This window comes from Podarcis melisellensis, assembly GCF_964234715.1.
Source record: "Podarcis melisellensis genome assembly, chromosome: 14".
In the NCBI taxonomy this organism is placed as follows: Eukaryota; Metazoa; Chordata; class Lepidosauria; order Squamata; family Lacertidae; genus Podarcis; species Podarcis melisellensis.
Genome location: NC_138546.1, coordinates 1,254,316 through 1,277,643, shown reverse-complemented (window position 1 = coordinate 1,277,643; position 23,328 = coordinate 1,254,316). Strand labels below are relative to the sequence as shown.

The following is a 23,328-nucleotide window of genomic DNA, read 5'->3' as shown; positions in this document are numbered from 1 at the left end:
CATACATTATTATTTATTACTCTATTTACTTATTGCATTTATATTATATTGCATTTTCCTCCAAGGAGCTCAAGCTAGCATTCTCTCCCCCACCCCCAATTTCATTCTCACAACAGCCCTGTGAGGTAGGTTAGGCAGAGAGGCATCTGATTGGCTCCCAAGGTGAGCTTCATAACCTGGTGAGCCTGTGAACCCTGGTTTCCCAAGTCCCAACCTGACACACTCCCCGCTCCATCACACTAACTCTAGCCCCGTCAATGCAGATGGCTTTTTGCAGGATCATCATAAGCCACAGGAATAGGCCCCTGCCCCAGGGAGGTTACAGTTACTGCAACCAGCAAGGTAGACTGGGGATGAGTTGTAGCCCCTGCCCCCCACCTTCCCTACCTCACAGGGTTGTTGCAGCAGTAAAGAGAGAATAACCCCCACATGAGTTGCCGCCCTGCACTCCCAGGGCGGGATGCAAACATAATAAACATTAATTGCTTAATTGCTTAATCATTTTAAAGCCAGGAGAGTTAATCGGCTAAAAAAGTCTTTAAGCCGTTGGCCTGGCTGGCTGGGGCATGCAGGAGGGAAGGCAAGTGAGGAAAAAACCCAACCCAGGGCTGACGATCTTGCTTATGTGACAACCACATGCAAGCAAACATCTTGCAAATGCCTCACCACTGCAACCCGTTTGTAACCTCCAGAATGTCAGTTTCTGCAGGAATAACTAGATCAGGGGTTGGCAAACTAAGGTCCGTGGGCCGAATCTGGCCCAATTGCCCTCTGGATGCAATCGCCAATTGGATTGGCACGATTGCCATTTTTTAAAAAATTAAAAAAAAACCGGGTGCCTTTTTTTTTTTTGCAATTTCCCCCCTCCCTCCCTCTTCCTGACTTCTCCCCGCCCTGTGGAGGAAGGGGGCTGGGCTTTGATAGGAAGCCTCGCGTCGCCACCCACCTGCTGGCCTCTCCCCATGTGGGCTGGTGATTGGTGCGCCTGCTGGAACCGCGCCTGGGAAAGTTGGCCCGAAAAGGAGAGGTGCCACTACTGCCGCCGGTTCCCAACCTCAGGCAGAGTGGCGGCGGAGGTAGGCAGGGGGAGGGGAGGGGCTGGGGGGGAGAGAGGGGAGAGAGAAGCCCCCTCTGCCACGTGTATCTCCGGCCCACCACTAGGTCTGGGGGACAGTGAACTGGCCCCCTCCCAAAAAAGTTTGCTGACCCCTGAACTAGATGCACAAACAGAAGATGAAAGACATGGACCAGGCTTGCCAGTATTACATGAAACAAGGATTTAGGGGTCTGGGTAGACCACAAGCTTAACAGGAGTCCACAGTGTGATGCAGCAGCAAAAAAAGCTCATGCTACTCTAGTCTGCATCAACAGAAGCATAGTGTCCAGATCAAGGGAAGTAAGAGAACCACTCTGCTGTGGGTTAAACCACAGAGCCTAGGACTTGCCGATCAGAAGGTTGGCGGTTCGAATCCCCATGACGGGGTGAGCTCCCATCGCTCAGTCCCTGTTCCTGCCCACCTAGCAGTTCGAAAGAATGTCAAAGTGCAAGTAGATAAATAGGTACCACTCCAGCAGGAAGGTAAACAGTGTGTCCGTGCGCTGCTCTGGTTCGCCAGAAGCGGATTAGTCATGCTGTCCACATGACCCGGAAGCTGTATGCCGGCTCCCTCGGCCAATAAAGCGAGATGAGTGCCAGAGACGGCCGCGACTGGACCTAATGGTTGGGGTCCCTTTACCTTTATTCTGCCTTAGTCAGACCACACCTGGAATACTGTGTCCAGTTCTGGGCACCACAATTTAAGAAGAATATTTATTGACAAGCTGGAACATGTGCAGAGGAGGCCAACTGAGATGATCAAGGAAAGCAAACTTTTTCAGCAGGGGGCCAATCCACCGTCCCTCAGACCTTGTGGGGGGCCGGACTATATTTTGAAGGGAAAAATAATAATGTACCAATTCCTATGCCCCACAAATAATCCAGAGGTGCATTTTAAATAAAAGGACACATTCTACTCATGTAAAAACATGCTGATTCCTGGACCGTCCGTGGGCCGGATTGAGAAGGCGCTTGGGCCGGATCCAGCCCCAGGCCTGAGTTTTCCTATCCATGGACTAGAAGATGATCCAACTGTACAATTATATAATGCACTCTTCTGTGGGGATGTCCTGAGGAAGCTGCAACTAATGTGGCAATGTTGCTGCTCAGCTGTGGACCAGAACTCCTAACCGTGCTTGCATAACCACCACACCCCTTTAACATTACAAACTTCATTGAAAATCTTTAAAACAATTACCAAGCATAAATTGTTATCTTGCAGGACAAATACATGTACCATATGTTAAGTCTCGTGTGCACTCATCCACACAGCATAAAAACAGACTTGGACAATCTTAAAAGAGCTGTCCTCTGGTGCCGTCAGTATAATCCTGGACCAGGCTTATGGTTCCTCCACCAACTGACAAAACCCCAAACCATCTAGGAGCGGGCTGCCTCAAGGAAACCCTTTCCCCATATCATCCTGCCCCTATTCCTGCGGTCAGCTTGAAAGAAGCAACCAGCTACGCCATTGCCTGCAGAGGTCCATCAAGAGACAGGGCCTTTTCTGCAGTGGCCTCCTCTCTAAGGAACAATCTCCCCGCTGGTGAAATTCCAGCGCTTGCCGAACACACACGGACTCTCCAGAGCAGGGGTCGGCAACCTAAGGCCCCTGGGCCATAGGTGGCCCATGAGGGATGTTTAACTGGCCCATGGACCCCTGTTGCCTGCTCGGTTGGCTCTCATGCGCCGCACTAAACCAGCGTGGAGCAGAGCAGGGACCGCCTTCTGCGACGATGGCCGGCTTCCCATTGGCTGCAGGAAGCTCCTGCAACCAATGGGAAGTTGCGCACGCCACCTCCGTGCCGGAAGGATATAGCGTTTGCGCCTGTGTGCATGAATGCGTGCTCCGGTCCACCGCGGCGTCTGCGGGACCGTGAACCGACCCAAGCCACAAAAACTTTGCTGACTCCTGCCTTTGATGGCAAATAATGCTGGCCTGCTCCTAACACGTCTGTGATTTTCTGCGTTTGCAATTGTTATCATACACGTGTCGGTTTTATGGGCCCTTTTAAAAAAACATTGCGTTGAACACTGCTTTGTGATTTTGCAACCAACAACAGAATCATAGAACCTTAGAGCTGGAAGGGACTCAAGGGTCTTTGAGTCTGGAAGTGTGACATTTTCCAATAAATATATAAATAAGAAATGCTTTGGGAGGCAGGGAGCCCCCAACCACAGAGAAGGGAGGCAAGGGATTTTGGAAGAGAGTTGTTATCTTTCTCAACCTGGCGCCCCCCCCCCCCCCCGAGGTTTTGAGCTATGGCTCCCATCAGCCCCAGACAGCCCATCACCAAACCTTATTATTATAATCATTATAATTATCATGTATTGCTTTATTTATTACCCAACCTTCCCCCTAAGGTCACAGGGCGGGTTGCAGCATTAAAAACAATAATTCTATTTCCTTGCTAATTGAGCGGTTTTAAATGTGCACTGCATATTTGACATCCTTAGTAACGTTTGATTTTGAAATCTTTAAGATAAATTCATTTTAATTTCGCTGCGTTGAATTCTCTGTACTTGACCTTCGCGCGTGTTGTCTTATTCTGAAATCTTTAAGATAATATTTTAGTTTCCTGTTCATTACTGTTGCCTCGAACGTATATTTTGTGTTTGATCTCCTCCTGCAATGTTTGTTTAGCGATGCTTTATCTAGTGTTTTGATGTCGGCTGTAAACCGGTTTGAGGGTTTTTTTTACTCCCCTCCTTAAAAACAGAAAGCAGAATAGAAGTGAAATGGATGATAATGTTAAAAACAATTTAAAACAACCGACAACCATGAAAATAGAGTGGGTCCTAAAATCATACATCTCGGCAGTCTAGATCCAGGGGAGTTTATGGGAGTTTATTTAATTTATTTGACGTATTTATATCACGCCTTTACCAACCCCCAAGAATACAAGAACCTCAAACAAGAAGAACTACCAACGAAAGAAGAACGGCAAATGAAAGTAATGGACTATGCAGAATTAGATAAATTAACAGGAAGGATTCGAAACCTGCGGGATCAGAGATTCTTAGAGGACTGGAGTAAATATTTGAATTATTTGAAAAGCAATTGTAATAAACAGATTAACACTAGTAGGATTGCAAGAAGTTCTGTAAGGAGGATTTTGTGGAATATTGCAAGGAAGACTTTGAAAAGAATTATTGGTTAATGACAATTAAAAGTAATAGAGAAATTAAGAAACGCAGAATAAGTGATAAAGAACGTAAAATCTTCAGAGATTGTTGACGGAAGTCTAAAATATTGTATAAGATAAGAAGTTATGTTAAATGATTGTTGGAAATGATATGTTAAAAAAAATTATATATATAAAATACAAGAACCTCAATTTAAAAACATCACTATGAAATAATAGAAACAAACTAGTTGCAATGCATTAACTGCATTTAAAACTGGCACTAAAATACAGTTTACCGTGACAGCAGCCTAGCAGGCAGCGATAGAAACTCAGATATCTCTATACTTTTACGCACGCACACACACACACACACACACACACAGATATATATATATTATATTTTATTCCTTTTCCAGTTTGAAAGTTACATTTGTTACTGAGTTATATTCCAATTCAACAAAACAAGCCACTTCCCTCTCAACCAGCCAGCGATGTTTAGAACCCAAATTGCATACAATTGCATTTTAAGATTCCGTCTCATCTAATGTCATCCTCTTTAAGATGTTTCTTAATATATTCTGCTATTTTCTTACCCCTTTACAGTTTAAAGAGAAAAAATCCCAAAGTGGTTTACAGCACATTAAAACATCATCAAAGAAAACAATCCAGAATAAAACAAATCCAAGCTCCAAGGAATATATTTCAGATCCTTCTCTAAGAGACATTTTGCGCTCCTCATATTTATTTGCCTGCTTAATTTATAGAGCTGCCCCATAGCAGAAGGACTCTAGGAAGGCAGCGGGGTGTAGTGGTTAGAGGGTCGGAGGAGGACCTGGGAGATCAGGGTTCGAATCCCCACTCACTGGGTGACTTGGAGTCAGTCACAGCCTCCTGGCCTACCTCACATGGTTGTTGTAGAGATTAACTGAGGAGGGAGGTGAACCATGGAGAAAAAGGTGGGAGAAAATTGCAACGAATAAATAAGCTCTTCTGCCAGGTTGAGATGTCGGGCACCAACGTGGCATCTAGAGATCTCCATGTGGGCACAACTGGACCCACACCAGTCGCAAAACACGCCTGGCACCTGGGGGATTCCTAACCCTGCCAGTAGGTCAGCACCTCCTATCCCTTAATTTCCAAAGGCCTGTGTGAACAGGAAGGATAACAGGGAGAGAAATGCCAGCCTGACCTCTCTTGGGAGGGAATCTCACAAAAGGGGGGCAGCTGCAGAAAAAGCCCTGTCTCTCTCAGGTCACCACCGACAGGACCGAGAGAAGATGCTATCCCAAGGCTTGCAACACCTGGATAGGTTCGTAGAAGGAGACGCCATACTGGGCTTTTTAGGTGATAACTTGGAATCATGCGCAGGTTAGGGACAAAGCATTTAGCACAGCAGTTCTCAACCTGTGGGTCCCCAGTTGGACTACAATTCCCATCATTCCTGAGCTCTGGCCTTGCTAGCTAGGGGTGATGGGAGTTGTAGTTCAGCAACATTTGGGGACCCACAGTTTGAGAAAGGCTGATTTAGCACCAGACTGGGGCAGGCTGACCCAATGCAGTCCCCAAAGCCTGCAGGAACAGACCCAAGAACCTGGAGCTCCTTGCCGGGTATTTGGGGGTCTAGCCTAACACAGGGTGTGCCTGTGGCATCAGTCCCTCACGACTGGAGGCAGCAAGAAGACCCTGGATGGGCCATGCATGGCGTAAGGCTAAAAGCCTGGCTTTCTGGCAGCCAAGCGCACCTGCGCAATGGATCAGCTCCTTCCGGCTGCTGAGCTGGAACCCCCAGATCCGGCTGCTGACCTCAGGACCCCTGGTTTGTAGGACACAAACAGTGGGTCTGAACTAACCCTCCCTGCCTTGGCCCAGATAGCAGATGCGTACAGAGAGAGAGAGAGAGAGAGAGAGAGAGAGAGAGAGAGAGTGTTATGTGCCCCGATTTATGCATCTGTGTACATTAATAAAGAACTGGGCGCGACGCAGACATGAATTCATAATGCAGACAAACCGCATCTCTCTGCCATACGCACTTCCACACCCACCGCTGCTTTCACCTCTGTTATGCAAGGCCATTCAAAAAAATGAAAGGAAAATCTGAGTAGTCCTGACTCCCCAGAGGACAGGCTGCCTTGTTCAGCCTTTTGTGTGTGGTTTTTATAGAGAGAAAGAACAACAACAAATCCATCCATCCATCCAGGAATTACATTTTGCAAACAAGGCTGTAACGTTTACTAGCCAATAAAGCTGCGTTTTCCACAGCTCTCCCTGCAACATTCCAGCTGCAATTGTTTGTGGCCCAACGGCTGCCGAACGAAGAGTCATTCGCTCGCAGTCGTGGTTCCACCTTGCAGAACCTTCCTCCCTGGTCACCCGGAAGCCGGTCAGACTCGCCACAGGCGAGCGCCCAAAGGTTTGTCCAAAGGCCAGAATAAGGCATCCTTTGATCCTTGGAAGGTTGTGCAATGCGCCAGTGCTCTTTGGAAGGCTGGTTCTGCAGTTATGGCTGGAAAGGGGTTTCCACACTGCCAAGTGTTGCCCCAGTTTCTCCATACCTGCTCACTGTACGTAAATCTAAGCACATGGAAAGAAATCTTTTCACGTATTTCTACAAGAAGCAACAATCAATATTGATCGGAACTTTGCTTTGCGTCTTTCAACATACATATATTGATGATCTACCAGAACTGACACAAACCCCTTTTTCCTTATGGGAGTGAGAGGGAAAAATCCACTCCTTGGTTATATCTGTTATATCTAGATAATTAATAATAATGATGATAATAATAATAATAATTTATACCCTGCCCTCCAAGGCCAGAGCCAGGTTCAGGGCGGCTAACACCATTAAAATTTCAGTAAAAACATAATTGCCGGGGGGGGGGGCAATTTAAAATACAGGTTAAAATGAAATTTAAAATGCAGCCTCATTTTAAAAGTAGCCCATAGATCAAGACCATAAGGGGAGGGAAACATAAGGGTCAGACTGAGTCCGAACCAAAGGCCAGGCGGAACAGCTCTGTCTTGCAGGCCCTGCGGAAAAGATGTCAAGTCCCGGAGGGCCCTGGTCTCTTGTGACAAAGCGTTCCACCAAGTCGGGGCCAGTACTGAAAAGGCCCTGGCCCTAGTTGAGACCAATCTAACCACCTTGCGACCTGGGACCTCCAAGGTGTTGTCATTTGTGGACCTTAAGGTCCTCCGTGGGGCATACCAGGAGAGGCGATCCCATAAGTATCACATTGAAGCAAGCTTTCAGGACCATCAGCTCAAAAACAGGCAGGTAAGTCTCAATCAGGGGTTATTCCACTGCGGTCAGGGGTTCTTATTGCATTTGAAGACCACCTTTTTCTCCAAGAAGGGCATGGCTCCCCCCACACACACGTTAATCCCTTCAATGACCCTGTGAGGTAGGCTAGGAGGCTGTGACCAACTCCAAGGATTCTTGATGGAGTGGAGATTTGAACCCAGATCTCATTGGTCCTCATTTAACCCTCTAACCCAGACATCCCCAAACTCGGCCCTCCAGCTGTTTGGGGACTACAGTTCCCATCATCCCTGACCACTGCTCCTGTTAGCTAGGGATGATGGGAGTTGTAGTCCCAAAACAGCTAGAGGGCCGAGTTTGTGGGGTGCCTGCTTTAACCACTACACCACTCTGCCTTCCTAGAATAGGTTTGCCGGATTCCCCGGACATATCTGGAATACTGCAGTCGGCAGCAGCGTCTGGGCGGAAATTGGAAAACCTGGATGTATAAGCTCAACTTTTTTGTCCGGATTTTCACTGTTTGAAATATGGCAACCCTATCCTAGAGTCCTTCTGCTATGGGGCAGCTGTATAAATTAAATAGGCATATAAATAAGGGGAAAGCAAAATGTCATTTAGAGAAGAATCTGAAATATTTCCCTTGAAGCTTCCTTTTGCTTTATTCTGAATTGTTTTATGTGCTGTTTCAACGCGTTGTGAACTGCTTTGAGATATTTTCTTTAAAATATAAAGTGGCATAGAATTGAAATGAATAAAATAGTAATAATCCCACTGCTTTTTCTTTCTTTTTTTAAAAGGCACCTAGACAACCATTGTGGCCACCATAACCTAGGTTTAAGGTGCCATTTGGCAATTAGCTTATGCATTCGAGTTTCTAACACTGGTCCAAACACTTTGCAACTCCCCTATGAATAAAGGTTGCAGCGTTCGGGAGTCGAGACATGTTAGATAAGAGAAGGGGAGACATGATAAACATTTATGAAGTTATGGACAGCTTGGAGAATGTGGATAGAGGGGGGGAATTATCCCTCACTCATCTTTCAACATCTTTATCAACGACTTGGATGATGGACTCAAGGGCATCCTGATCAAATTTGCAGATGACACCAAACTGGGAGGGGTGGCTAACACCCCAGAGGACATGATCACACTTCAAAATGACCTTGACAGATTAGAGAACTGGGCCAAAACAAACAAGATGAATTTTAACAGGGAGAAATGTAAAGTATTGCACTTGGGCAAAAAAAATGAGAGGCACAAATACAAGATGGGTGACACCTGGCTTGAGAGCAGTACATGTGAAAAGGATCTAGGAGTCTTGGTTGACCACAAACTTGACATGAGCCAACAGTGTGACGCGGCAGCTAAAAAAGCCAATGCAATTCTGGGCTGCATCAATAGGAGTATAGCATCTAGATCAAGGGAAGTAATAGTGCCACTGTATTCTGCTCTGGTCAGACCTCACCTGGAGTACTGTGTCCAGTTCTGGGCACCACAGTTCAAGAAGGACACTGACAAACTGGAACGTGTCCAGAGGAGGGCAACCAAAATGGTCAAAGGCCTGGAAACGATGCCTTATGAGGAACAGCTAAGGGAGCTGGGCATGTTTAGCCTGGAGAAGAGGAGGTTAAGGGGTGATATGATAGCCATGTTCAAATATATAAAAGGATGTCACATAGAGGAGGGAGAAAGGTTGTTTTCTGCTGCCCCAGAGAAGCGGACACGGAGCAATGGATCCAAACTACAAGAAAGAAGATTCCACCTAAACATTAGGAAGAACTTCCTGACAGTAAGAGCTGTTCGACAGTGGAATTTGCTGCCAAGGAGTGTGGTGGAGTCTCCTTCTTTGGAGGTCTTTAAGCAGAGGCTTGACAACCATATGTCAGGAGTGCTCTGATGGTGTTTCCTGCTTGGCAGGGGGTTGGACTCGATGGCCCTTGGGGTCTCTTCCAACTCTATGATTCTATGATTCATAGGACTAAAACTGCTGGGCATCCCTTGAAGCTGAACGTTGAGAGGATACAGAACAGACAAAAGGAAATCCTTCTTCACGCAGCACAGAGTTTAATTGTGGAACTCCCTGCCACAGGAGCCAGGGCTGGCCAACTTGGATGGCTTTAAAAGAGGATTGGACAAATGCAAGGAAGAGGAGAGGGCTATTGAGGGCTACTCCACCCCCATCGTTCAGCCCGGACACTGAGATCCAGCGCCAAGGGCCATCTGGCGGTTCTCTCATTGCGAGTAGTGAGGTTACAGGGAACCAGACAGAGGGCCTTCTCGGTGGTGGCACCCGCCCTGTGGAACACCCTCCCTTCAGATGTGAAGGAAATAAGCAGTTATCCTATCTTTAAAACACATCTGAAGGCAGCCCTGTTTTAGGAAGTTTTTAATATCTAATGCTGTGTTGTTTTTAACATTTGATTGGGAGCCGCCCAGAGTGGCTGGGGAAACTCAGCCAGATGGGCGGGGTATAAATAATAAATTATTATTGTTATTAATTATTATTATTATTATTTGCCAGAATGGCTCTGCTGACCCTCAGAGGGGCCTGGGATGATGATCTCAGGGTCTGGGTCGGTTGCTATGGGGAGAGGCGGTCTTTGAGGTGTTGCATAAACTTTATCAGACAAACCATCACTTTGAACTGGGAAACTAACTGGGAGCCAGCAAGGCGAGGTCAGAATTGATGTTACGTGCTCAGACCATTGGACTTGCGAGACTTTTTATCGCTTCGTATTTTCAAATTTTCCGTGTGACTTACAATGCAACAAAACCTACTAAAGCAATAATATCAGAACAATAACAGCGGCGGAAAAGAAACATGTTGCTAAAGCCTGGACTGAGCGACTGTAACAACAATCTCATTATAGCTGCCCCACCAGGTCTTCCTGCCAGCAACTCCCTTGCCGGAGCTATTTCAAGATCAGCATGCTAGACTGGAATTGCCAACTTACTGGGCTAGCCTGCTCTTGCCGTCTGCCGGATCAGACCAAAGGCCTGTCTAGCCCGGCCTTCTGGTCTAGGAGCCCCAAGGGAAGCCCAGAAGCCAGCAGGACCCGAGTTCAAGTGCTGCAACACACTCCCCCCCTCCACTTGTTAGCTGTCGCTCAAGGTAGAAGGTCGGGGTCAGTTTAAGGAGTTGGCAGCCCTATACTCAACTTCAGTGGTCTAAACCACTGAGCCTCTTGGGCTTGCTGGTCAGAAGGTTGGCAGTTCGAATCCCAGTGACAGGGTGAGCTCCCATTGCTCTGTCCCAGCTCCTGCCAACCTAGCTGTTTGAAAGCACACCAGTGCAAGTAGATAAATAGGTAGCGCTGCGGCAAGAAGGTAAACGGTGTTTCCGTGCGCTCTGGCACTTGTTATGGTCCTCGGTGCGCCAGAAGCAGTTTAGTCCTGCTGGCCACATGACCCGAAAAGCTGTCTGTGGACAAACGGCGGCTCCCTCGGCCTGAAAATGAGATGAGCGCCACAACCCCATAGTCGCCTTTGACTGGACTTAACCATCCAGGGGTCCTTTACCATTACCTAACTCAACTTCAGATCCACAACACACAAACCCCTCTGCTCCCTAAACTGTTCCTGAGAGGAGAGGCAGGCTTAAGAGACATGTCCATCATGTGAGGCGAAATGTCTTGCTGGGTGGCAATCGCTCACCCTGAGATAGAAAAGCCTCTGTTTAGAAACATCAACAACTGTGACTGTTTTCAAACACCTACATGCTCAACAAATACAGTGGTACCTCTGGTTGCGAATGGGATCCATTACGGAGGCCCGTTCACAACATGAAAAGAGCGCAACCTGAAGCACCGTATCTGCACAGGTGTGTGGCACAATTTGGAGATTGTGCGCATGCGCGAAGCGTGATTTAGCGCTTTTGTGCATGCACGAGCGGCGAAATCCAGATGTAATCCTTTCCAGTACTTCCGAGTCACCACGGGACGTAACCAGAAAGAACGTAACGTGAAGCAAACGTAACATGAGGTATGACGGTTGTCCAAGGTTCCTCTATGGCTAGGAGTGCCTTTCACCAGCCTTGTCTGGTTTGCCAGCTATGGCCATTCCCAGACGGGGATAGGCTGCCCACCGCAGTGCACATGATAGGAACCTGGACTGCTGCAATGCATTCTATGTGGGGCTGCCCTTGGGCCTGGTTCAGAATCTCCATTTGGTGGAGAATGCAGCCGCTGGGTTGCTGATGAGAGCATCAGGCAGACAAGGTGTCACACCATTGTTTAAAAAAAAATATGCACTGGCCACCCATCTGGTCGCAAGCCAGGTCCAAGGACTATCTTTTAGCTGCCCTGAATCTGTTGCATCGAGGGAGCTGCCTGCTCCCTGTAACCGTCCCTTGCCAACAGTCTGGCTCTTTCGACCTGTGGACATTTCCAAGCAACTTTTCAAAAGGCATGCTGCTGAAATCCAAGCAGGGGGAATGAAGGCGTGTGTGTCGCTGTGCCTAAAGCAGGCAATAAGTCTACTCAAGAGAGTAAGACGCTGTTGCAAACTGCAACGTCCTTCTGCCAGGTTCCAGCCAGAGAAGGTAAACGTTGCCTCTGCTCTCTCTCCCCCCCCCCCCCAATTATTTGCAGCCCCGGCAGCACAAAGGCCAGCCTGTTCCCCAACCCAGTCTCTTCACAGGCTGCTGTTCTTGGGAAAGTTAGCATTAAAAATAAATTCGGGGAAATGCGAGGCAGCTGGTGGGGAGTCTCCTGCCAGCAAGGCCATCTTCCGCTCCCAACCCCCCACCCCACCCCCTCGCAACACACACAAACACACCCTGTTCACCGGAGGGGAGCGAACCAGAGGACTCTACCTAGAGACAAGGCTTGCCTGGCAAATCTCTTCCAAAGGCAAGGTTTAAAATAACCAGAAAAGCTGCAGCAGCACTCTGCTATTTTTAAAAGGAGACATTTATTAGAACCGGGAGACCAAGACACGACAGTCCTTTTCTCCAGCTGGAGGTTGCATTTGAATGGGGCTGCTAAACAAACACACACACACACACACACACACACACACACACTTTCTCCCCATGATTTTCCACGTCCCATAACTTTAATGCAAAAACTAAAAGGGGGCCTGTTATTTAAAAAAAATTTTGCCAGGGCAGGGGAAGTGTGACTGCAGGGTGGGGAGACGATTTAGGAATAGAAAGCAGCTGCCGTCATCTCAAATGGAAAAGTGTCAAAGCCAACAGAGTGAGAAATCCCTTCCCCACCAGCGACAACGCAAGTTTAAATTGCTAATGGTGATTTTTGGAAAAGAGAGCAAGGAAGGTGCTTTTAAAAGAGCGGCTGAAAATGCTTTGCTAAGGACAACACCCAAAGGTTTAGCCAGAGATCTCCAGAACGTACCTCACTGCACATCCAACATGCAACAGCTGATGAGAGAAAAAGAATGTCACAGCTTCGTAAAGCTGTGCCCCCTTCGGAAATGGCAGCTGACTATTTTTCCTGCACGATGAGGACTTGAAGCTTGGTCGTCTTCTTTTTTAAAAAAAGAGCAGGCATTCTGTATATTTGAATCAACCCTTGCTTGGGATAGGAAGCAGGGAGAGGGGGTGGGGAATGGCCAGCCAGCCAGGCAGGAAGGAAGAAATCAATACCCTACATGTTTTTACTACGTCCTTGAACAAAATCTGCACATGGTGCTGGCTGACTATAACCGCTAAAGCAGTAGTTTTCAACCAGTGTGCTGTGGCACCCTGGGGTGCCTTGAATGCTGGTCAGGGGTGTCGCGGTCAACCCTGGCCTCCGTCCCTCTTGCCTTCCCTGCCTCCTCTGATGCCCTTTCACATCTCTGCCTCCCAAAGGCTTGCACAGCTGTTTGTTGCAGCAGCCCCGGCTCCAAGCTCCCCAAGCGAATGGTGCCTCTGGGGCTGGTCAGGGGGTGCTGGTTGCCAGAAGCTAGCAAGCAAGCCAGCGGGCGAGGGAGCCCAGCCCACCAGCCCTTGCTGTTAGGAATGGACAGACAAGTCCCAAGTCCCTGAGGGGCAGTGTGAGGAGGCACCTCTCCTTGGGGCAGCTCAGAGACCAGGGGCGGCTGCCCGGAGGACTCCCAAGGAGAGGGGAGAGGAGAGGAGGCTGAGGGAACCCTCCACAAGGGAGTGTGTTCGAAAAAGGGTGAGAGGCTGCCTGCTCTGCAAGCAAAGGGTGACATAACTGGGCCCCTGAGCCCCCCAGGGGTGCCGCAGAAAGAATGTGGTTGGCCAAGGGAGCCGTGGGCTCAGAAAGGTTGAAAACCTCTGCACTAAAAGGGTATAGTGCACAGGATAGTGCGCACTCCGGAAATGATCTCTTTCAGCTTCTGCCTTCTGGAAGAAGGTCCAGGGTTATAAAGACTAGGACTAGCTGCCTGCAAAACAGTTTCTATCCAAATGCGATTTTGGTTTTAAACACAGTGTAAGGAGTCTATGAGAGTATATTGTGTTTTAAAAATGGGGTATCAGAGTTTTTAGGGGGCTAACCAGGTTGGGATAGCTGGGATAACAGGCTTGTTGGTTTTGAATGTCTTATGTAGATTTTTTTTTCCAATTTTGTTGTTCTGTATGGGACAATGACAATAAAGACTATCGTATCATATTGTATACAGTGGTACCTCAGGTTAAGTACTTAATTTGTTCCAGAGGTCCATTCTTAACCTGAAACTGTTCTTAACCTGAAGCACCACTTTAGCTAATGGGCCCTCCCGCTGCCGCCGCACGATTTCTGTTCTCATCCTGAAACAAAGTTCTTAACCCAAGGTACTATTTCTAGGTTAGAAGAGTCTGTAACCTGAAGTGTCTGTAACCTGAGGTACCACTGTATTTCTATTCCTCCACCCCTTCCCTTGTGCCTCAGGTGCAGATTGCTGCCATACTTAAAACTCAAACAACCCCTCCAGCTGCAAACTTCACCAACCTGAGGCTAGGCAGATGTTTGGGGTGGGAACCAAAGCTAGGCTGGGCCGGACAGCAGTTGTGCTCCAAAACATCTGGAGAGGCCCCAGATGCCGGTTACCCTCACTTGGAATGGAACCCAATGAATTTGCCTGCATCAGCAGGTTTTGGCAATTTGGAAATGTATGGTACTAGGAGATATTTGGGATTACGACAGGGCGGGTGGAAATCAAACAGGTGCACATCTAAATATGTGGCTTCAGAGGAGGAGGAAGCCAGCCAATTCAGAGTGTGTAGTTGGGATCTCCAAAATTTATTCGGCGGGCTGATCCAGCTCTCCCAAAAGAGGCTGAGCTCCCGAACCCTTCCTCTGTTGCAATTTATATTGCAAGCTGCTCGGGGCAGGGGACTATTGCTTTCTCCGCTAGTAAGAGCATAAGGACAGAAGAATAGATAGCCCATCTAGTGCAGGATCGTGTTCCTGCAATGGCCAACCAGACGCATCAGTGGGAAAATAGCAAGCAGGATTCAAGCAGAAGAGCAACTCTGCTCTCCTGCAGCTGAGGTTCAGATGCAGCGCTGCTCCAACCGGCTAGGAGCCATCAATCGCCCTCTCCTCCTACAGGAATTTGTCTAATCCTCCTTTAAAGTCATCCAGGAAGGAGTTCCACAGTTCTACAGGTCGTGTGAAAAAGTACTTGCTTTTATCCGCCCTGATGCTGTGAGCATCATTGGCCCAAGAGGCTGTCATGCTCCAGAGCGGCCCAGCAATAGAAGCCAGGATGATGGCAACTGCTCCTTAAGAGTAACAGACGCACATTTAATCTGCACCCCACACTGGATGTGATCTACACCCACTGTGTCAGCTGGACTTTCAAAAGACTTCCAGCAGGGTGCCTAGGAACTGTCTCGTTGGAAGGGACCCCAGAGCATCATCTAGTCCAGCCCCTCCACAAAGCAGGAATCTCAACTAAAGCATCCCTGACAAATGGCCATCCCACCTCTTCTTAAAAACCTCCAAGGAAGGAAGAGTTCACCGCCTCCCAAGGGAGTCCATTCCACTGTCAAGCAGCTCCTACTGTCGGAATCTGATGCTGAGTTGCAATCTCCTAACTTGAAGCCATGGGTTCGAGTCCTACCCTCCAGAGCAGGAGAAAAGAAGCTCACTCCATCTTCCTTGTGCCAGCCCTCGAGATGTTTGAAGATGGCTCTCATATCTCCTCTCAGCCTCCTCTTTTCCAGGCCCCAGCTCTCTCCACCGTTCCTCACCAAGGGCTGCTGAAGGAGCTTAGCAGTTGTGGACTGAGAGGGAGGAAGGTCCTCTGGGGAAGAAGACCATCAATGGCTGCTCTATTGTCCGAGGCAGCGATGCTTCTGAATCGCAGTAGCCACTGGAGGGGAAAGGGCTCTGGGTGCTTGAATCCTGCTTGTGGCAGGAGTTCCAATTGGAAGACTGGAGAAGACTGGAGAATTGGAAGACTGAAGACTTTCCAATTGGAAGACTGGAGAAATACCAACTAAAGAACACTGTCAAAACAAAAAAAATCCTTCCAGTAGCACCTTAAAGACCAACTAAGTTAGTTCTTGGTATGAGCTTTCGTGTGCATGCACACTTCTTCAGATACACAGAAAGCTCATACCAAGAACTAACTTAGTTGGTCTTTAAGGTGCTACTAGAAGGAATTTTTTTGTTTTGACTATGGCAGACCAACACGGCTACCTATCTGTAAAGAACACTGGCAAGAGAAGTTGATGAACTATGCAGAACTGGCAAAAATGACAGAAAGGCCAAGAGAAAAAGACAAGAGAGACTTTGAAAAAGATTGGGAACCATTCCTATTATATTTGCAGAAAGAAGGAAAGGCGATAGACTTGATGGCAGGATTTAAATAAACATCCACATTATTAGCATCAGAAAATGTTTAGAAGATGGTGAAATAAGATGATGTATTTAATTTTATTTTTAGGTTTGAAGTTATGTTATTAATAACCTTTTCTGTTAGGAGATAGCAAAGCGGGTGAAAATAGAAACAAACCAGAAACGCAAGTTGGGGGAAGTCTTGGAAGGGAGGGAGAAATATATAGTAAACGTTAATAATTTGAGATGTATGTACAATGAATGAAAATGAATAATGAATTTTAAAAAATCCTGCTTGTGGGTTTCTCAATGGGGCATCTGTTTGGCCACTGGGACAGCAGGCGCTGCACCCCATTCGATTTGTTGCAGAAGAACAGAATTCTAGAATTGAAAGGGATCTCCAAGGGTCATCTAGTCCAACCCCCTTCCATGGTCACATTTTGTTTCCTCCATCAAAATGGTGAACTGCTACCCTTGGCTACTCTACTGGTGCAATGCAGGCCCAAACTGTAATGTGTGACATTAAGTGGGTGGGCCTTCATGGACACAGATCCCGCAGGAAAGTCTCTCAGGACAGCACAGAGGAGACACTCTGCACCCCTCAGGCACCCCAGGAATGCACAAACCACCCAGCCTCAGGCACCCCACCCATCGCAAGGTTGCTCCATTTTGGCCTTTCCATCTGGAAAATCTTCCCTACTCACGACCCAAAAGAAATGTGCCTATTCTTACAAAGAAAGGGATAAAAGGGCACAAATCGTACCAGATCCATTTCCAGAGGTAAGCCATTTGGGGCTTGCCCCAAAGCCAGAGAGTTTGGTTTTTTAAAAAAAACGTTTGTTCGTTTCCACCCTCCCTTTTCAAAATTTATTAGTTTCGAAGGCAGCAGCTTCCAAGAACGCAATTAAAAACATCGGATAAACACCACCAGAATTTGAGTCGCAGCAAAGAAAACTTGCAACCACAAGACACCATTAAAAGCAGCAAGGACTTTGTGGTTCTTCCCCCCCCCCCCACACGTTAAAAGCAAACAAAATGGTTTGGCTCTGGGTGCCACCACAGAAAAGGTCCTTCTCTGCTTGCTTGCTTGCTTGCTTGCTTGCTTGCTTGCTTGCTTGCTACCTGCCTGCCCTCTGAAGGTGGGGGCACCCACAGCAGAGACACCAGGTATAACCTTACAAGACAACTGGGTTTATAAATCCTTTAAATACCCCACAGTCCTTCTCCTGTGGCTGCGCTCCAGGTGTGCAAGAACTGAGAACAACTTTGCAGGTAAGTGAGCAGAAGTTACTGGCCCACAACTTTCTAATTTTGAACTCCAGACAGCAGAAACACCATTTTCCATCCAGCAATCTGGTTTTGTTTCAATTCAGCAAACTTACTGTATCATGTGTATCTTCAAAATCATAGCTTGGGGCGGGGGGCGGGGGTGCTTAGACAACTGCTACCAAATCTGTGCGTATACACTCACATATATGTTTGTAGATTTTATAAATCTATATAAAATACACAAACAAACTTTTGTAAAAAAACTTCCCAGCTGCTCGCCTGGAAGCTCACGCCTGTTCACCAGTGGCGATCAGAAAAGTGGTTCTTCACAACTCTGGTTTAGAACTGTCAGATCATAACCGGAAAAGTGGGCAGGCAGAGATCAGACTAAACCGAAAGTAGGCTAAAATGGTTCCGTATCCTATCAGAAAACAACCTCAACATAGGATATACAGACGCATGCACAGTGAACGTCAGCGGTTTTCTTCAACAGATTCTAAGAACCTCTCCAGCAGCTATGAGGCCTCAAGAAAGAATTAAATGCTAAAAAAAAAAGTCCATGTGAAAACAACAACCCTGAGTGTTATTCTCAGCTTGACTTTGTCCGGACAATGAGTTCACTTTTTCAAAGATTAGAGATTGCCCTAGGAGTGGAGGGGGGGGGAGGTGTTAAATAAAAGGGTGTTTGCTCATGTGCTTAGTTTTATTGCTCTTCATTCTACACCCCTTGTTTTAGCACCTGGAAAATTGGCGGTGCCACCTATTCAGAAAGCCAATAAATCTTCCCTCTCAACTCGACCAGACTTCCTTCTTTGCAGATGTTGGCAATCAGGTTTGCAAAATTTCAAAGTCATTCATTCCATGTGGGTGAGGTTTCATTATTGCAAAACTTGTCACCCTACCAACCCCTCCTGGTAAACTCCAAGTCACCTATGCACGCCTAACGCTTTCTTCTCTCTTTTTTCTATGAAGGGGGGGGGGAGAGAGAAGGCAAACACACAGCAGTGCATTGTAGTACAACAGTGTGTGTGTGTGTGTGTGTGTGTGTGTGTGTGTGTGTGTGTACACACACATACATACACACACATTTGCCTTTTGCTGGCTTCCAGCAAGCCTCAGCACAGGTTTTAAAAGGGCCAGAGAGATGGCAGAATTTGAGGTCCTCATCACCGAAGGAAGCACCATTTTCCTCCAGTTTTGCAATGGAATGCCGCACATCTGCAGAAGGCTGCCAGCTGTTTTTAAACCTAGCCCATGCTCTGGGTGGATTGTCTGATCCAAGTATTTAAAAACAAAAGGGGGTGGGAATCTAATTTGGGAAGAAGAGGAAAGGAAGGGGGGAAGAAACACCAGGCAGCTTCAAAGTCTTAGACCTTAACAGGGAAGGGAAAACGCCTAAAGCACTCGGGGAAAACTGCAAGGAAAAAACCCCATCAAGTTGCGAACGAGTGCTGTTGTTTTAAAGGGGTTTGGGGAGGCTTAAGATTCCTCTCCACACAGCAGTTTTCTGTCTATGGGTTTTAAAATATTTTTTCAGAAGACCAGCTACCGCTTGGCTCTTGCACAGATACCCAACCGCAAAAATCCATCCCAAGCTAAAATGAGCACATGCCTGCAGAGGCACTTTTTTAAAGGTTCTGGCCATGGCTTAATGCTCTCCTGGATTTCGTATCACACACATGCACAGACATAGCCCACTGTGCCCTCCCTCCTTCACCTCCAGAGGGCTAGAAAGAAGCCCAGGAACAAGGAATTTCTGTAAACACTAGAACTTTTCATCTGTTTCAAATTGCATGCACACACTTGCCCTCACACCCAATGATGGCACTTTAACTTCATTGCAGAACAATCCATTTCTCGCACACAAAAGAATTCCAAGAGAAGATTGCAGGAGATGGGGGCATTTTTTCAGAAAAGAAAAGGAAAAAAAGATGGATCCTACTATGCAAGTTTATTCTACCTGAGAGCCAAGAAATTAATAAATAAGCACAGGTTTTATCCGCCATTAGTGCATTTAAGAGAAACCCAGGTTTGCTTTGGGCACATGGTAAATAATTCTTTTCTTTTTCAATCCTGGCAGCAATTCTTTTCAACACTTTCTCTTTTTTTAAAAAAAAAAAAGTTAAAATCAACACAGGCAAACACTGGTAACTAACCAAACACAGCCAGCTAAGTTCTGCGCAATGTATATATTTGAAGACGGCAGGCCCAGTAAGATAAACAGACTTTAGCAAGACAAAAGAATCTTTGGATATTTTAAAAGGTGCCCAGAAACAGGGAGGGGGGGAAGGGGCAGTGTCCCTCCCCCACAACATTCTTCCATATTATTCTCCACCTCTACAAATTCAAACCACAAGATTTGAAAAGGTTTCTTGTATTATTCTCCATGCATTTAAATAATAAGCTATAGCAACAAAAAATAAATAAATCCGAATCTCTAGTAACAACATATTATTTTGCAACGGAGATGCAAAAAAAACTTGATCCACAACAGATGTCATTCAAATCTTGCAAGGTGAAAAGAAGAAAAGTTTGGGAAGGGGAGAGAAGAGATTCTAAAAAAAATATGTCCCCAGCCATCTGTCAGCAATGCCTGCAAACCCAAAGTATCCGTGAAACTTTGGAGGGGCTGCCAAATGGCTTTGCTAATCGGGCAAAATATTAAATCTGCCCCCCCCCTGAGAAGGAAGGGAGAAATCTTCTTCCCTCAACCCCACTTTACGCTTTATGTTGGGCAGAGGGCAAAAAACAAACCAACCCAAAGCGATTGGAACATTCAGTGCTATGCAAAGTCACAGAATCCACACTAGGCAGTCATCAGCAGCAAGAATAAAACTGGCAATAAGAGAACAACTTCCAGACTTATTTAAGGCAACATCCGCCACCGCTAGAGCCGACCATCAGAGGCACCCAGTCTCCCAACACAGCCCAGTTTGCACAAATATCTCTGTGCGGGAAAAGGTGTGGGAGAGAGGCACCGGTGTGGTACAATCGCTCCCCAGATTGTAAAGGGAAAGCTTTCCTTGCCCGTCATTTATTTAAAATACAGGCATTTTGTTCAAGGGTTCAAGTTCAGCTGCACAGCCAAGGAAGGCCTGTTCCCCGCTGCCAGAAAAGGGTGGGATCCTGCGGGTCTAGAATTCCACAGGTCTGGAATGCCGGCTTCTGCCAGGCCGGCCAAGATTTATGCTTCTCGGCTGCTCTTGAAAATGTGTGTGATGCTTTGTGTATGCTTGGGCGGGGGTGATTTCAAGAAATCCTGATGGGCCGACTCCTCCGGGAGAAGAGGCTGGCTGGAAGGGCCAAGGGCACCCCAAGCCAATCGCTCTATGTAGGGCATAGCCTTAAAAGACGGGGAGGGGCTGTGCCCTTATCCAAAGCAGCCTGTCTAGCATTATAGGGCAGGTTCCTATCAGTTCCCAAGCTTCATTCTATTGCATTTATTTTATTAGCGGTTGGAGGGCTGTTCCTATGGGACCCCCAGGTTTTCTGGCTCACAGGACCTACAGCTATGTAGAGAAAGGGGTGGTCTGTTTTGCAGAGAGGGGGCACAACAGACTACAGAGTATTCCCAAAGCCATACAGACTATTTACGCAGAATCGCTTTTTGGGGTAGGGGTGGTAAGAAAGCCAGCCTACCAAAGAGGGATTTGTCTGTTTTTAGGAAGCAGAATTAATGTGTCATCTTTATTAAAAAAAGGGGGGTTGACTGCCAGGCACTTCTATAAAGCCCCATCTCGAATTATTGGGCAGAGGGCTGCTCCCAAGGGAGCCCGAGGTTTTATTTTGTTGAATTCATTTTGGGGGGAAGGGTCTCTAGGGCATGCCCAGGTTTTCCGTCCTATGGGGCCTTCAGCCATATGGGGAAAGGGCAGATCTGTTTGGCAGGGGGCTCAGTCTGTTCTTAGGGTGGGGTGGCAAACAGACTGCAGAGTATTTATCCAGCTATTTTTACTGCTATTTAAATGCAATGGGGGGGGGAGCCAGCCTGCTAAGGGATTGTCTATCTTCCGGAAAGCGGGATTATATTTTTGGAGGCTGGTGGGGAAGGAAACCAACCCAATTTTCCAAGCTTGGGACCCCCTAAAGGGTGGGGGCATTCTGAAGGTAAATTTGCAGAGGAAGGGGCAAAGGCGGACACCCTCCCTCTTGCACCGGCCTTCCTTCCATACACACACACCCCATTTTCCTCTCCCCCCAATAAACCTTCCTCTTTCCCACCCCCCACCCCCCCTCCACGTCTGCGTGTCGACTTACCCGCGTGGGAATGGAGGTTGAGTCCGGCGGCGAGGTACTTGGCGGGGCCGAGGGGCGCGGGCGGCAGTCCGGCCGCCAAGGGGGCGAGCCGGGCGGCGGCGGCGGCGGCGCGGTGGTGCCCGTCCATGGCCAGGCCCGAGAGGAGCGGCGGCGGCGGGAGGTGGACGGCGCGCGGGGGCCCGCCGAGGTCTCGCCCATCCATGCTGCGCTCCCGCCGCCGCCGCCGCCGCCGGACTCAGCGAAGGCGCAGCGAGGACAACAAGCGCCGCTGCCCGCGCCGCGCGCCCGGCCGCGCAACCATTCTCCGCGCGCGCGGGGCTCCGGCTGCCCAGGCGGCCCCGGACGGGAGCCTGCAAAAGAAGGCGAAAGGCGCCGCTTGAGTCTGGCAGAAAGGCGGCGGCAGCTCGAGTTTCCCTCCCAGACCCCCACCCAGCCCCGCCGAGGGGTCTCCAATTGGCAGCGGGAAAGGAGAGACCGGCATATATATATATATATATATATACACACACAGAGAGAGAGAGCTGCCTTTTTTTGCGCCTTCGAAAAAGGCGAGAGGAGAAAAGCAAGGAAACAAGGCTTCTTTACTCACAAGTAAACCTCGCGAGGTGCAATGGGGCTTACTCCCAAGGAAGTGGGCGTCCAGCACTCCCCAAATTTTAAAAAAAACAAAGATTCGTCCCTGGAACCCGAGTTCACATTTTGAAGACTTTTTTAAAAAAAAATTAGAATATATACGTTGTATTTTGTTTGCAGGGGGGAAATGTGTGTGTACAAAATAAAGACTTTTTAAAAGTTAGGGAGGTTTCTCCCAAGCGGCTGTTTACTCGCGAGTAAGCTCCTTCGGCCTGCAATCGAAAGCTGCCACCGCCGCCGGTACGCGCCCGTGTTCCCGGGCAGCCAGCTCCGATGGGCTGAGGCTTACTCTCGAGTAAATAGGCGCAGGATCGTGCCCCAACCCCCCTTTCGGAAGCAGAGAGCTAGAGCCCTGTTTAAAGTCGACCGGGCTTGCTTCGGAAAGAGACGGAATCAGGCTGGCGTTCAGCGCGTTTGGAACCGCAGCTGCGCGGCCCGATCCGAAACGCCTTGGCTGAAAAGGACTTGCTCCCCAGGGGTGGAAAGGGCTCTTTAGGATCGCGCCCTTAACCGAGACACTTTCCTGCCTCTCTTGCAACCTCGGTCATGGGGTGGGGGAAGATATGAGGAATTTAACCAGACCCACCTTCCTTGGCTTCTAGCTGTTATCTAAAATGGACTGTCTTTTAAAATCCAGATTCGTCTGTTGTTTTTTGCCCTTTCCCTCTCTCCCTCTCCTCTCACGTTTTGCCTGAACACCCTCTCCCTCCCCAGTATCGATTTTGACAAATCCTCATTCCTTCCCCTCCATCTTATCAGATGTGGGTCGACAAAAATGTAGAAAGGGCGGCGGGTGGGGGGCTGGGAGCTCCTACTCGCCCGGAGGCGAAAATAACCCATTACATATTTTATCATCTTCTTAGCCCTGGAAAAGTATTTAATGTTTAACCTTTTACGCACACGCTGCAAGCTGGCCCTGATAAGGAGCCCGAGATTTCTTCGTGCCAC

The 23,328-nt window shown here is 47.9% G+C and overlaps 1 protein-coding gene across 3 annotated transcripts in view; it reads right to left on the bottom strand.

The window, feature by feature from the left end:
* The window catches only part of TNRC18 (trinucleotide repeat containing 18), a 117,279-nt gene extending 95,315 nt beyond the window's left edge, over window positions 1–21,964 (bottom strand). For all 3 annotated transcript variants that reach the window (XM_081889022.1, XM_081889023.1, XM_081889024.1), the window contains exon 1: window positions 21,748–21,964. In XM_081889022.1, the coding sequence (XP_081745148.1) occupies window positions 21,748–21,949 (202 nt within the window). In that variant the 5' untranslated portion in view covers window positions 21,950–21,964. The remainder of the gene's footprint in view (window positions 1–21,747) is intronic.
* Between the last annotated feature and the right edge of the window lie 1,364 nt (window positions 21,965–23,328).